Source organism: Sciurus carolinensis, chromosome 3 (assembly GCF_902686445.1).
Source record: "Sciurus carolinensis chromosome 3, mSciCar1.2, whole genome shotgun sequence".
NCBI lineage: Eukaryota > Metazoa > Chordata > Mammalia > Rodentia > Sciuridae > Sciurus > Sciurus carolinensis.
This window is the reverse complement of record NC_062215.1, coordinates 30,489,572-30,505,739: the sequence shown is the minus strand read 5'-3', so window position 1 is coordinate 30,505,739 and position 16,168 is coordinate 30,489,572. Positions and strand designations below refer to the sequence as shown.

At 41.7% G+C, this 16,168-nt stretch overlaps 1 protein-coding gene across 1 annotated transcript in view; it reads left to right on the top strand.

Annotated features, from left to right (window-relative positions):
- Window positions 1-6,208: 6,208 nt before the first annotated feature.
- Mmd (monocyte to macrophage differentiation associated) overlaps window positions 6,209-16,168 on the top strand; it is a 29,995-nt gene continuing 20,035 nt past the window's right edge. The window contains exons 1-3 of the mRNA XM_047544710.1: window positions 6,209-6,479; window positions 13,226-13,307; window positions 15,886-16,046. Coding sequence (XP_047400666.1) covers window positions 6,454-6,479; window positions 13,226-13,307; window positions 15,886-16,046 — 269 coding nt within the window. The 5' untranslated portion in view covers window positions 6,209-6,453. The remainder of the gene's footprint in view (window positions 6,480-13,225; window positions 13,308-15,885; window positions 16,047-16,168) is intronic.

The following is a 16,168-nucleotide window of genomic DNA, read 5'->3' as shown; positions in this document are numbered from 1 at the left end:
TGACCACCCCCCACACCACCTGCTGCCCCACCTTAATATCACTAGTGATTCATATTCTGTACCTCTAAAACATCCCAAACAATATTCCGCCATAGCATGTATCACACAGCACAGTGATTGATGGGCAATTGTTTCTCCATCACCTGGAGGCTACTTGTTGGGGGCTATGCCATGTGGACTACACCAAGATGGTGCCTGGCAGCCAGCCAGAAGTTGTTTTGATCACATCGGCAGTGAGGAAGTCGGTTAACATAAACACACTCAGGTGCTTTATCATTGGCCGTATTCAAATAAGTCCATGCACACAATGCGAGCACATGTGTTCCCAAGTGCTCCTGCTCGTGCCTGCTTGTTTTGACCTTTGCCATGACTGGGCAGTTGGCTCCTCGCCTGACCTTCGCTTAACTGGCGTGGCCCTACCCTCCGCCTCCTGGAGGCAATATAAGCAGGCAGTAGGCAGAAGGCAAAAAGAAGCAGCAGCAGAAGCAGCAGCAGCAGAAGCAGTAGGCAGAAGGCAGATGGCAGATCGCAGAGCGGAGGACTAAGAACACACCTCTAGGTCGCAGATCACAGATCGCAGTACGCAGGACGCACCACTAAGAAGCACCTCTAATAGACAGTGCCTTCAGCACGCACCTCTAGCACGCACCTTTAGTTCGCAGGATGTAGGACGCGTCTCTAAGAAGAAGCAGCAGAACTCTAAGAAGAAGTAGATCTCTGAAAGCGTAGCAAGTCTCTTTTCCTCTACGCAAAGTCTTTCTCCCTCTCAAAGCCTTTCTTCCTCTAAAATCAAGCAGGCCTCTTTTCCTCTATAAGCTAGAGAATAAGCAAGGAAGGAAGCAGCTCAGGAATAGAAGTAGTTTATTTCCAGTCCACCTCCGATAAATATCCACGGGATTGTTGACACAGGCGGCAACACTACTGAGGATAGTCTTATCTTACTTGACTTTGTTTCTAGGACCTATGTACCCAAGAGACTTTAAATAAGTGTTCACTGAATAAATGTGTGATAGGGAAAATAATTCCCTTATCCATATTAACAAGAGACTTCACTAACATGTAACATAAAGTATCTTGAAGGTTCGCGTTCCTTCCAAGTTCAGTTGTCCTTCAGAATCCACAGAGGATTGGTTCAAGGACCTGCCTTTTCTTCCAGGATCTACAAATGCAAAATCTGAGGAGACTCAAGGCCCTTATATAAAATGGCATAGTATTTGCATGTAGACTGTGCATTCTTCTGTATACTTACATCAGTCTCTAGAGAACCCATAATATCTAATACAATGTCTGCCCATCATATATCTTCACTTGGGTTAATTCAGCATAGTACTGTATGCAGTAAGTCAAGTTTTGCTTTTAGGAATTTTTCTGGAATTTAACAAAATATGTATTCTGAATCCATAGTTGGTTGCATCTGCACATGCCCAGTCCAGAGATAGTCAACTATGTGTCAGCAATGAAGGTGCAAGTCTTGATGAAAAAGGCCCCGTTGGATTTGAATTATAAATGAATGATGATAAATGACGGTATCTGGACCCTCTACAATAGTAGGCAGGTTCCAGAGCAGCAGCTTTCAGTGTGTGCCAGTTTAAAAATAGTACTGGGCATTTCCATCAACATACTCTGCTATTCCCTCTTGAAGAGAAGTTATGCCTCATTTTGCCTCTACTGCTTATTTATCATGAACACATAGGATAACTGAGACCACAGAGAGATACTAAGAATACTCTCAACTTAAAGACACTAATACTCTCAACTCAAGATACTAAGAATCTCTCAACTCTTTCCTCTCACTGTTCACTCTGGCACAATAGAAGAACTCTCCAGGTGACTTCCCACAGTGGTTCCTGCTACCCCTACCTAAAGCACTAAGATGCATCAAGATAAAAAGCTAAATCACCCCAATGAAAGGCCATTTACATTTTGTCAAAATTATTTCCTGATTCTTTTGACTAAAGCAAAAGCCCAGACATCAGTTTTAGAGAGACTGACATCTGTGTGATGTCTTGTGGTCTCTGAACCACATTGCCATCCGCTTCTGTTTTGTTGGATGGTGGTTTGGGGGTCTTGCTTGCATTTGCTGGTGTTCCCATTCCTCTTCTCACCACTTCCCATAACTTCTTTTAAGGAAAGAGCTGATCATTCTAACCCTCTCTCCATGCTCAGCAAGAAAGTCGCAAGGTAGAATGTTGAACATTCAAAAAATAATCTTTTTTTTTTTTTTTTTTTGAGGGGAAACAATCACAACAGCCAACAGAAAGCCACATTTTGATTGTCCACTGAGAGGAGAACGCTGCTTTGTGAAATGAGGAATGACACAGTCATATACTGAGATGAGGCCAGGAGGGGAAAAGCACTGAGCTTGGGGTCAGAAAGCCTGGGCTCGTGTCTTGACTTTTTTACTTCCATGTACAAACTGAAGCAACTTGCCAAAACTTCTGTAAGCATTCCCTTCTGCATCTGTAAACTAGACACGATATCATCTACCTCACAGGACTGTTTAAAGAATAAAATGAAATAATGGATATAGAAGTTCTAGGACCATGTTAGGTACTCAAGAAATTGACCTGTGTAACCATTGTACCTCTCCTCTCTAGGCCGTCTGTCTCAAAAGGAGTCACTTTTAAATCAATACATCCAAACAGTCAATAATAATTTTTAAATGGGATCCAAAATTTTATTTGCTGGAAAATATTGGCATATATAAGGCATCCTCTTAGCAAAACTTCTCCCTATCCCTTTCAATTTCTTCTCATTTTTGTAGTATCCCATATTCTGTGAACTTGCTGAATCCCTCTTCACCTCAAAACATCTTGACCAACATCCCCCCAGATAACAGATGGTTTTTCTTACACATCTTTCTCATACAGATCAATACAGATGGTTTTCTTAAGTTCTTCCCCTTTTTCCTCAGATTTTTCTTTTCCTTCCCATTGTTTTCTCCCAATGTTTTTATCTTAAAAGTCTAGGAGCTGCGGATCCAGAGACAAGCATTCCTAGCAGATCAGGGGATGTGGACAAAAGACCAAATAGGAAAAGATGGTGTTCTCTTCAGGAAAGGGGGAAAGGGTAGAAGCATCTACTATGGAATAACTGATTTACCCTGTCATATTTGCAGAGAGACAGATTGGAAGCCAGTAACACTGTATGAGATCAGAAACTCAGGAAACTTTCCAGGACATTGAGAGTCAAAGTTTGGAGCAGATCTACTGGTTTCTGATGGGTTGATCACATCACAGTTGGGGGACGGGGGTGTGTCCCTGGTGCTTCCTTAGTATGATCACCATCCTATCCCAGATCTCTTTGTCCCTCAGTGAGCAGAGCAAGGATTCTCCCCAAAGTTCCCTCTGTACCTAAAGTCTGCTCCATCAAAATTTCCTTCCATCTAGGAATAGGCTTGTTTGTGCAAATGAGTGCCTACAGTTTCTCAGAAAGAATGATTGGCTGCCTCTCTGAGCTCAAGAAATATGTCACATCCTGCTGATAAAAAAACAAAACAACCCCCCCCCAAAAAAAAAAACTTTCCATTTTCTTCTGTTCCCAACACCCCTAATCTCTAAATTGAATCTAGTGCATCTTTTCTGCAAACATAATTGGTGTTCCTTCTCAGAAGTAGATACAAAGGGAAACCTCAGTTTAAAAAAATAAAATGTGTGGCAGGTATTCACATGATCCTATTTTATGTGTTTTATTTTTATTTTTTGAGGCCTGCTACTGTGGAAGAAGGTTTTCATGAATGATCAGCCTCATTTAAAACTGTGATCCTATTTGTTAAATATGCCACTTTCAGTTAATATGTCTGCAGTTCTGCAGAAGAGACAATTGTAGGTCAAGGTGTTTTATTCTATCCTATTTAATCTTTTTTAAAAAATAAATCTCACTTTTTTTTTTATTCTTAATTGTCATTCACATCCATTCTTCTATACCTAGGTAGTCTTACAAATTTTCCCCACACTGATCAGTTCTCTTCGTTCTGCCAGCCATTCTCCCTGTGTGAAAGGCTATGCCAAGTCATGCTGTCATTTCATTCAAAATTCATCCCCAGACTTCCTTCTCTCCCTCTCTCTCCGCATTAGCCTCACCACACTGATCACACATCTCTGCACAACCCTAACCCACCCACGGGATGTAACCTGGCATCTGTTGGTTCATTGTATTGTTGTTGCTTTCAGTTATTTGTTTTGTCAAAATTACATATGTGTTTATTGAGTACCTACTTAGTCTGAGCTTCTTGAAAAACTTGAATACAAGCATGAGTAAAATAGTCTTTGTGTTCCGGTCATTTTAATCTGTTTCCATTTTTATCTTTTTTCAGAAACTGATGTTTTTCAAAATAGTTTTTAACACCCTTATTCAGATATAATTCATATACCAAACAATTCATTCATTTAAAGTGTATATGATTCAATGGCTTATAGTGTATTCACAGAGTGTGTATCCATCACCACAATTCTAGAACATTTTCATTAGTTCCCAAAAGAAACTTTGTACCTCTTAGTTCTTCCCCTTCAGTCCCTTCCCACTTCCTTGCTGAGGCAATCACTAAACAACTTTCTGTTTCTGTAGATTTGCCCATTTGGGGCATTTTGTATAAATGTAACCATATAGTATTTGGTCCTTTGTAACAGGTTTCTTTCATTTAACATTGTGTTTTCAAAGTTCATCCATGTTACAGCATATACCAGTACTTCATTTCTTTCTTTCTAAGACTTTTTTTGAGCCATTTTAGCTCCACAGCAAAACTGAGAAGAAAGTACAGAGATTTCCCATAGATCTCCCCCCTCAACATGCATGGCCTCCTCTATTATCAACATCTTCCAATGGACTGATGCATTTGTTACAATTGAAATTTCTTGTTTTTAACCCTTTTCATGCTATTTCTTGTTACCTCCCCCTGCCCCCACCACTTATCACTGAACTCAGTAGTCCTAAGTAGTTGAATGATAGTAGACTTTCAGATCATCCTCATTTTCCTGGCTTAGTGTGGGGAAAAAAAGAGAGAGTGTGTATATGTTTAAAGAGGCATACAGTACTCTAAACATAGGAAGAGGCAGGTAGGGATACTGAAAAGATCTGGGGCTTTGTTGCTAGAGGAAGGTAGATATGAGTTTTGCATTTGGCAAGTTTCTTAACCTCTAAAAGCCTCAGTCTCCTTATGTGTGAAATGAGGAAGACAATGCCTATCCAGAAGAGTTCCTGACAAAATTAATGCAATCACCATAGAAAGCACCCCTCTAGATTCTGGCCCTTTGGGATTAAAGAAAAGGAAATGATGATGAAAGAATCCTCCAGTTTTCCAATGCTTCACTGCAAGCAGAGTAAACCCTCCTAACAAGCTGGATTAATGCCCTCTTGAGAGTTTCAAGTTTGAGGAGCAGGGGGTGATGTGAACAGATTAGCTGGAGGGAGCACATCTAAATTCCAGAAGTGGTCAGTAAGTCACTCATTCATTCATTTTCCTGTTTCCTTCATTCGTTTGAACCTCTGTTCCAGCAAGCCCACTGAGTTCAAACACTTTAGCTACAGGGCCCTGGTTTAACATTATATTTTAGTTTGTTTGGAAGCTGCTTGGATAAAAAATGAAAAATAAATGGGAGGATAATATAAAAGAATCCCTGTAGAAGATCCCTCTTCTCATGGTTCTCATTGAATCTCTGAGTTAGATTATGCTTTAGAGATTTCAATCCTTTCACATGACAGGCAAGCAAAGGTTTTAAAATCTGCCCTGGATCTCTCACAAGAGCCTACAGGCAGCTGGCACTCAAAATAATGAAGGAATAAAGGAATAGAAAAGTGGAGAAATGAACGACAAAGGAGCGATGAATGATACAGAGACAAGAATAGAATGTGAACAGAGGTACTTGTTTGCTATGTTTTTCACAACTGCTTTTCAGAGTCTTAGTCCAACTCCTTTATAATTTCTCTCCCTCTCTCCTCCATCTCCATTCATGGCACAGCTCAATGCTCTATTGAAGAGCGCCGCCCTCCCATTGCTCCTCCCCCTTTCTCTCCGCCCCGCCTCCCACTCAGTAAGGCCCCGCCCCGCCGCCCGAGCTTCCAGGAATGAATGGCAGTGTAGCAGCCGCGCCGCTCCAGGCGCTGATTGGCCGCCCGACGCTGTGACGCGCTGGCGGCCGCGGGCGCACGCAGGAGGGCGGAGCGGGCGGGGGTGGAGCCGGGCGGTGGGGCGGGGCGCGGGCGCCCGGGGGCGGAGGAGCCGGGGAGGCGGGAGGCGGGAGGCGCCGGGGCCGTTTAAGCGGCCTCCCTCCCGCCCCCAGCCGCCCGGTCTGGCCCCGGCCCTGTCCCGACCCCCGGCGTGGCCCACTCCGGCCCAGCGGCTCCGCCGGGCACGCAGGCGGCCTCCGGAGCAATCCAAGCCCATGAGGGCCGCGCGCCCCGCCGCCGGTGCTGACGAGACGGAGCTCCCGGCCCCCGAGGAGGAGCGGAGGATCAATGCGGTTCAAGAATCGATTCCAGCGGTGAGAGGGCTGGCGCGCCCGGCGCGCCGCTGGTGCTGGGAGCGGGTCCCCACATTCCGCCCCTTCGCGCGTGGGTCCTAGCTCCTCACCTGTGTGCATCCCCGTGGATCCCGCGCCCTGGCTCGGGCCGGCTCCCGGGGGATTCCCCGCCCTGCTGTCCCTAGGCGATCCCCTTCCTCCGAGGAGCTCGCGCCTGACCCGGGTGCCCCTCGCGCTCTGCGCACTCGGACCCCGCTCCTGCCCCTGTTCCCAGGAATTCTCTTGCTTCGCCCACTGGATCACCGTCCAAGCAGACCTTTTGCAAGCTCTGAGGACCCAAGCCCCAGCCTCAGCACCGCCCCCGAGTCCTCCCACCCAGGCTTTGGCCTCCATCCTTTTACCACCCGGGTGGGGTCTCCCGGGGCGCATGGAACTAGGATCGCTACTGCGTCCTGCGGAAAAGATACGTTGGAAAGCGGGGAAGGTTGGCCCGGGCGTTTGGGGTGCTTTGTCTGTGAATGGCCCCAGCAACAGGGAAACTGAGGCACGCTCATCCGGCCCAACCTTGTCTGACCATGTCGGGGCCTCGCTGATGGTCAGGCTTAAGAGTGCCAGAGCCTTGTTATTTTGGGCTCCACGAAGGAGCAAGGGAGCTTTCGAGTGCAGAGACCTGCTGTTGAGACGCTTGGGTTAGGAAATCAAGAGGAGGAGGAACCCAGGAGGCGCCACCGGAAGGCAGGTCGGCTGCTCCTTCACTGAAGAGCTGGTGGGAACGCCAGTCCGGGGGCCACCGTGGCCTTAACCTTCTGCTGGTCTCTGCCCTATAGCAATGGATGGAGGCCGCTGGCCCCATAGTTCCCAGAGGAAGCTCTGGGCTTTTCTGTTTCGTTTAAGTGGGTGAAAGTTCATCCCCCCTGTGTTTGTGATAACTCTCCATCCCTTTGTCTGAACAAGGCAGCCATCCCTATTCCCAGACCTTCACCACCCGCCTGCTAGCTTAGTGTGCTGTGATGGGGAACTAAAATAAGACATACCTGACATCTTCCAACGAGGTTATTGTTGAGTTTTTAGACTCTGCCTTTTAATTTTAAAAATTTCAAGTGCCCCTTTTTCATGCTTCCAGTATCTTCCCTTACTGCCCACTTACCCATTATGCTTATCTTGTTCCTTCCCCAGCTCCAAAGGGTAAAGGAGCCAACAAAACACGGAATGAGTTGTGGTAGTCTGTACCATCAGGAGGGGACCACCTTGAAGACTTGGATTGACTTCTGAATATTGCTCATCACTCAGGGTGTACAAAACCTGGCACTATTTCCCAAATGAGAACTTCATATCAGTGCTTCTAAGAGTAAAAGGAAACTAGAGTGTTCCGGCTTTAGAACCTGATATCAGGAGTGGGGATTGTAGGGGATGAGGGAGAATGTAACAGTGGTTCAGGCATGCTCTGTGAAGCTCTGTGCATGCGGTTTGTTTGATTTGGTTTTACTGGTCTGCACATCTGTGTTCTTCCTGTTTTCAGAGAACAGTGGCTCTATTTTGTAAAATTACCCCTTCCCTATTTGATTAAAAAGTTTGTATTTCTGTTACCCCTTTGAATTCTTCTGTTTTTAAAAAGAACAAAAAAGCCCATTTTATTATTTGTTGTACAAACATTAAAACAGTCCTAAAAGAAATGAAAGGAAAAAAAAAAAACTAAACCTATTTCATTTAGGATCCTACCTTCTCAGCTGATTGCACTGCCTTCTTTTTGCTGGACAGTAATCTGTCTAGTCTTTATTAGCATCACTGTAATGTGACTGAATTCTTATGTCCATTTAAAGATTTTAAATACAGGCATTTTCTTTTGGTGTAGTAGAGATAGTAATTTTCTCAGTGGATGCAGATTATTGAGCACTCTGGATATTAACAGTTTTTGATGACATCTAGATCTATGCTGATTTGTTTGAAGAATCAAATTATTCCATAATTCCATGTTTATTATAGGCTAGATTGGAAAGCTATTTGTAAGCATCAATTTGAACTTGAAAATAAAACTTACAAATAAAAAGTAATACAACTGGAAAGTCCTGACTTTTGTGGTTTACCCATTTAAGTGTTTAGAATACTGTACTGCATTTTTTAGAAGCTGTGTTCAATATACATCTTTCTGGGGATTCACTATAGTTGCAGGTAGGTAAATTACACAGGAACTATAGGAAGGGACATGCTGTCTTTCAGCCAATGTGCTTTTTCTCCTGATAGATGTATGTAGACGTGATTGAAAAGTATTTGTTTGCAGTAAAGGCATTTCATTAGACCATAGTTTGTAGCTATGCCTAAATTACAAGAACACCTTGCTGATTTGTTCATAATGGAAACTTGGTGGTTATTGTGGCTTTGGGTCAGCATCCAGAGTTCTGCCATTTCTATGGAGGAGGGTTGGAAAGAAACAGATTGCTATCCTAAGTGGAGGGATTTATGCAATTGTGGATTCTCAAAAAGCTGAGGATGTGAAAGACAAAATTTTGTGGGACACAAAATTTTCTTGCTTGCTTTATTAGTTTCCCAGTTGAGACTCCTAGGATGCCAAATCATACACATATTATCATTCTTTCCCATTTACAACATCTGACTAATGGTAATAACAACTAACATTTATTGAGTGCCTATTTGTGCCAAGGCACTGTCTGGGTACTTATAGTTTACCCATCTCATTGACTATAAACCTCGAAGACAAAATTTTATACCCACTTAATAGAAGGACAAATAGGTTTAAAGAATAACAGGGAACTGGCCCATAGGCACACAGTAAAGTATCAGCAGACCCAAGAGTTCAGTTTTGTGTCTCTCTCCCTACCATGCTTGTGGGTAGCTCAGCCTTTCTTTCTCTCTGCCTATACCACAGCATCTCTAAGGATATGAATGCTCTCTTCCTCAGCCAATCCTTATGATCACTAGTTAGCTTTAAGATTGGATATATGGGAAAGCATCTTATCCTGAAGTGTTAGAAGTCTTCCAGGAGTGCCTGTTTTGCATATTTAGAGCATTGAATCATAGGATTGAGGTGTCTCCTGTGTATACCTTCTTCCTTTATTTAACAAGTCACTATTGGCATTGTACACTTCCTGAACAAATACACTCCATCCCAGAGGGGAGCTAATAGTGAGGTACATGCCCAGGATTGGCTTAAGTTACAATATCAAGTGATATTGAAGAGGCCTTTGGAGATCTGTTGTCTTGATCTTCGAGTTTTCATTTGAAATTCCAAGGTGCTTCGACTCTAGGACTGCCTGCTTTTGTTATAGAACCTGCTGAATCCCTAGTAGAACTAAATTGTGTTAAAATAGTTGAGCAGTAGCTGAAATGTCTTTTTGTTCGTTCATTCAGCAACTTTTTTTTTTTTTATTAAGCTTCAGTAATAAGCTGGGCATTGTACTAGAGATTGGAAATGACATGGTGAACAAGACGTCTTCATGGGATTCATGCTACCATGGGGAAAGATGAAATGAAAAACAAGTCTTAAAAAATTCGTACTAATTATGATACGGTCTGTGGTTGGGTCGTGAGGGCTGAAGTGATACTTCAGGTAGGACGCTTGGAAAATCTCTGAGCAGGTGACATCTGAGCTAAGTTTGAAGGATGAGAAGAGAACTGAGCATGCTAAGAAGAGTTTTCCAGCAGAAATAAACAGCCAGTGCCCTTAGGCAAACAAACAGGACCTTGACCTGTTGAAAGAACAGAAAGGTGGTGTAGCTGGAGTGTGGAGTGGCAGGAAGGGGGCACCCTGAGGTTGGAGAAGTGAACGCTGTGCTGCCCAGGGCTTGTGGGCCAGGGACATGACAGTGTAACCCAAAGATAGGTTTTAATTTGGGGTAGGGTTGCGATGTGATCTGCGTTTAATAGATTTCGTGGTTGCTGTATTAAGGAAGAGAGTCTGGGTGGGGACAGGCAGCAAGACCAGTTAAGAGGCTGTATTTTCCCAGATTTGAGATGTTGGGTCTTGGTTTAAGGTAGAAATTGTGGGATTGCAGAGAGGTGGACTGACCTGGAATATATTTTGAAGGTAATGACACTGTACTTGGAGAAAGGAATACAGAGAAATCAAAGACAGCTTGTGGGATTTGATCAAGACCTCTGAGGTCTGCTGGTGGGTTGCTAAGGCTTGTCCCAGGCTCCCTAACTGTTCTTTCCCTCCATAGTTTTGAATTCTGTCATGTGAGGTGGGTACCTAAGGACACTGGGCAAGGGGGAGGCAAGAGAGAATGTTGAAAGACAAAGTGAAGCAATGATTTAAAAAACCCTATTTAACTAATAGTTTATTAAGTGTGGTTCCCTTCCCTAAGACTAAATCACCTTCCCTCAGACCCTTCACAGCACGCTAGTTACCCTTTTCAGAGCACTGGGTAACCATTAAGTCACTCCACCTTAACAGAGTGGTCTTCAGTAAATGAGTGCCCATTCTCCATAACACTTGAACCTTTCTCTGTTCTTTTTTGGGGGAAGAGATTAGGCACCTGTGTGGGAGTTTATTTGCATTTTACATCTGCTTTTCCATTTGAGTCTTAGAAGTAATTTCTTCAGAACACTGTGGAGGAGGCTTGATGACATGCTGGCAGATCAGAGAGAAATGGAAAAATTCTATTATAATTTTCCAGCAGAACAATTGTGCTGTCTATCCCTCTGAGCCCCAGACAGTGAAATGCTCCCAAGATACTTGCTCTTACCTTTTCTTGTTGCCCTCATCTTGTCCTGTCATCAAAAGAGACTGCCTTAAGTCACTAGACAGGGGCATTTTTCTGTACAACTTCCTACTTTATTTTTACCTGAATTTTTCCAGGTGAGCAGGGACCAAGCTGCCACAAACATGGCCACCCAGTTTCTTTGCTTATAGGATAAAAATGTGAAAGTCTATCCCTGATGCTGTGTAATGGCCTGCCTATTTTTAGATTGGGCTGCCAGAGATATAAATTGCTATTTTAGGCTGCAGCCTGGTGATGGGTAGACAGATCCTACTTACTGCACCCTACATGGAGCACTTTGAATTTAATCTAACTTCAGCCATTTTGGAGCCTCACTTTTTTACCCTTTGAAATTCCCACTAGGCTGTGCTACTTGTAGCTCTGTTGTTATGTTTCGGGGTAATGATGTGGTAGGTCCTTCAGTGCTTCAGACACTGAAAGCATTCTTCCCAAGAGCGTAATTATTTTTCTTTTTACTAATAAGAGCTGTGTAGCAACACTGTCATCCCTTAGGAAATTAGCAAAATTATTTAAAGGATTATCAAGGGAGAAAAGATGATTGCTTGAAATTATTTGTCCATGTGTGAGAATAGTTTAGATGAATTCAGAAGCTGCTAGCTGTAGATTTTTTAAACAATAGTTTTCAAGTCATATGGTGGACTATATCAATAAACAGATATTTTACTAATGAAATATCTAACCCACTGATGGTTCAAGATCTTCACTGTCCCCAGTTCATTCCATAGTAGATATTCTAGCAGAACTGTGTGTATGGGGTTGACAGGGATATAAGGATAACAGACCCTTCTTAATCAGGGAGAAAATACTGACCAGTTTTTTGGTCACCAACTGGGCACTGTTTAGAATGACTTGGTGTCGTGTTTTAGCCAGTTTTTTGCAGTCTGGCTCTGCCATTTGGTCAGCCTGGTACTGATTTTCATCATGTCAATAAATAATATGTGACTGGTCAAAACTTGTTAGTGGCCAAAAATTTTCTCCTCCTCCAAAGTAGCTTATACGAAAGGATAATTTTATTGTTTGATCCTTGTTGACCTTTGAGACCTAAATGCCATCCAGGGCTCTTTTACCCCTCTTTCTGTCTCTGCATCTGCTTCTTTGTTCAGACAGTTCTTTTTTTCCTCTTGAGAATAGTCGGACTAATCCCAAATCACCATGAAACCTGGGCGGCTCTGGGTTTAGGGGCATCCTCATCTACACACTGAAATAGGTGAGTGCTGTCATTTCTTGGCCCCATAGTATTCAAGTTTTCATTCTGTTGCTGACTGAGATAGTGTTAGCCCACAGGGAAGCATGGAATACCAGCAAGTGTCTGTATTGGTAACAGGTTTTGATATTTACATACATGTACTTATTTGTGGTATGTATAAATTTTATAGCCAGAATATCAGGTAATAGTCATGTGTTTGGTTGTTGAAGCAAACTCCTTTATTTGAGGAAGAATGAAGGTGAAAATATACCTGCTTGTTGAGGTGGCCTAGAGGTAGCCAGGTATCATTTAAGCCGTCTGCTGCCAGAACAGGTAATACAATATGAGGAAACTAGTTGGACAGGCCTTTAACTGTGGGATGTAGACTTTAAAGATCTGCATATATAAAGCTTTATACATTCTTAGAGAGAAAACAGAAACCTTCCAAATGCAATATGTATCTTTTCGTTTAATGACAATAACTGAAGTCCAGAAAAATTCCCTTGTTTTTTTCTATTAATATTTAAATTTTGATTTTGGCTTTTTTTTTGGATCATAGCAGGTACCAGTTGAAGAGTTGGATATGGTTTCTGTTTGCTTTTGGTTGGGAGAAGGTTTATCTTTTGAGTAAACTGAAAGAAAACTTCATCCAGTAAACTTTGTTTTAGGAACATTGCTGTTTTCCCAGCTTACACATTTTTAATGGCTGATTTTCATCCCGTAACTATGTATTTTCACCAGTGACCTCTTCATTGAGAGTAGATGAACAGCCATTGTAGGCTTCCCCATTGTTTTTCCCATCGCTTTAATTTTGCTCACATCATGACTTTTTGTTTGTACAGTTTCATGAACCATCGGGCCCCAGCCAATGGCCGCTACAAACCAACTTGCTACGAACATGCTGCTAACTGTTACACACATGCAGTGAGTACATGTTTTCTGTTATTGCCTTTTAGCCCACGGGGATCTGGGTAACTAGCTCTAATAACCTCAACATGATTAGTTGGGTTTACCCACCTCTATGACCTTAGGTACCCAGAAATCAGCACTGGGTCATGTCGCCAGGAACTGTGTGAACTTGTGTATTCTAACCTACTGTCTGCTCTATCCTCAACTTGCTTTTCCCAGCAAAATCATCTTTAAAAGAATAGTAATAAGCATATCTCCTAGTTATAGGACAGCCAAAAAAAAAAAAAAAAAAACTTGGTTGTGAAGACTCTTACCCCTGGAATTGCCTTTTCGAGACAATCCACCCATGCACATTTGGCAAGGAGAGTTCACAGTTTGTTCAAAAAGATGCTTTTTTAACTAAGTCATATTCTGAAATGAGGAAGCTACATCCATCTCTACTGTGACCATTATTTCTCAGAGCAAATGTTATTCTGTATTGCTGAAGCAAAAGCTGATATGATCACTCAGCTTTTAATTTTTTTCCTTAAAAGTGCAAAATATGTGCAGTATAACAAACTAAAAATACAGAAAAACATTTTAAAAACAAAATGACCCAGAAACAAACTGTTAACACTTTGGTACATTTCTTTTGTGTGTGTATGGTATTTGTGGGCATGTATATATTTTCATAGTTTTCCTGTTAATGTCACATAATTGTTATTTCCTTATGTCGTTATAAATTTCATTTTATCTTTGATTTATTATTCTCTTTGCTAGTTGTATTTTGTGAGACTTTTGAGGGGAAAATGGTGACTGGGAGATAGTCTGGAAATGCGAAATATAGAAAATGACCAAATGATTCCTCTAGTCACAAGTGTTTAGAAGCAACTACTTTAATTATCATAGATAGCGCTGGCACAGTGTAATGGTCTGGGTATTGAGATATACAGCTCACCTTTAGGAATAGTATTTGTTTAGAACAGATCCGAAAATCCTTATGCCTTCTAAATATATTTCAAGTAAAGGAACACTTATGTAAGCTGAAATTAAAGAAAAACTGACAAAATCCCTTATTAAGTCTTTAGAACAGAAAATGTACTCTTAATAAACAGATATTTAGATTTCAGAAACCAGTGAAATTTCTAAAACAGATTAAAGAAAAACCACCTCTTGTCATCATTTCATTAAAGAGATGCTTCAAACATAAAAAATAAAATGCTCATGTCTCAAAATAAAGGACATTTCTTTAAATCAAGTAAGCTTTGTTTTATGAGCAACTTTGTTTTTGCCTTTAATCTCATTTCCCTCTGGGCCAATAAAAACTTTGGCACCTGAAAATTTGTACCTGTATCACAACTCCCAAGATTTCACGTTCTGTTCCAGTAGGGCAACAGTAGATGTTGGAGGCCAAAAAAGATAAGAAAATTGCCAAAGTTTTCATTCTTTACTAGGTGTACTTATTTTTATATTTAATAAAGTGATTGGGAATTTCTGGAAATTTTTACTGGGAATGTTCACCAGTCACAGTAGAAAGATTCTTTGTTTTTTTCCCTCTCTTTTTTAACATATTTTTTATTGGTGCATTATAATTATACACAGTGGTGGGATTTGTTGTTACATATTCATATATGCAAATGATTTAACAATATAATTTGGTCAATATCATTTCCTGGTGTTTCTGCTTTCCTTCCCCTTTTTCCTCCCCACAGAAATCAAAATTCTAAGATTCTGGTTTCTTAAAATTTTTTGAATAATTGAGACTTGCAAGTGGATTACTTTTGTTTGCTTAAAAGCAAAAATATTAACAATGAAATGGTGCAAAATCATTTTCATTCTGCAGTAGCTACCAAATGGATATAATGAATGGATCCAAACTAAAAATCAGCACGTGACTTGAATAATTGATTTTATGTGTTCGTAATGTTGTATGCATTATACTAGTTATTGACTCGATTCTGTCATTGACCCTTTGCTGAAATATTGGAATTTCAGTACCCCATGGGGTAAATAGGACAGAATATTTTAAAATCTGGACCTCCATGAGAAATCCAGGTGTATGCTTGGCATTTGGACATTGTATTTATTTTATTTATTTAAGTATGGGGACTGAATCTAGGGGTGTTCTACCACTGAGCTGCATCCTCGGCCTTTTTTATTTTTTTATTTTGAGACAGGGTCTAGCTAAATTGCCCAGGCTGACCTTGAACTCCTGTCTCGGTCTCCTGAGTTGCTGGGATTAAAGGCATGCACCAATGCTCGTGGTGCATTTGAACATTTTAAATACCTACTCTAAATCAGATTAGAGAATAGAATGAAATGTGCCCTTCTTTAATGAAATCAGGATAAAGAACATCTATTTTGCAACAGTTGAGTAATGTTGCATCTTTGCCTGCCTGTTGGTGTACACATTGGTTGGCACAGTCCCTGGGAGCAGTGCCTGCTTCCAGTGCAGCAACCAACAACTTCATTGGGCTCTCATGATTATTCAAGAGAGGAAAATGTTTCGTTGAAAATTATTTTGCTAACATTGTTCCTGGTAAGCCTCTATTTTTAGCAAAAGGCTTATTTTCATGATGGCTAGGATATTTACTTCTCATTACCTTTCCTCCAGTTCCTCATTGTTCCGGCCATTGTGGGTAGTGCCCTCCTCCATCGGCTGTCCGATGACTGCTGGGAAAAGATAACAGCATGGATTTATGGAATGGGCCTTTGTGCCCTCTTCATTGTTTCCACAGTATTTCACATTGTATCATGGAAAAAGAGTCACTTAAGGTACAGTGGATAACATGCTATTTCGTAGGTCAAAGTAGTTGACTCAGTGTATTGTCAGCCTCCCAAACTGGCATGTTTTAGTCAGATGGGGCAAAGAGTGGACAGCTTCCTGTTGCCGGAGG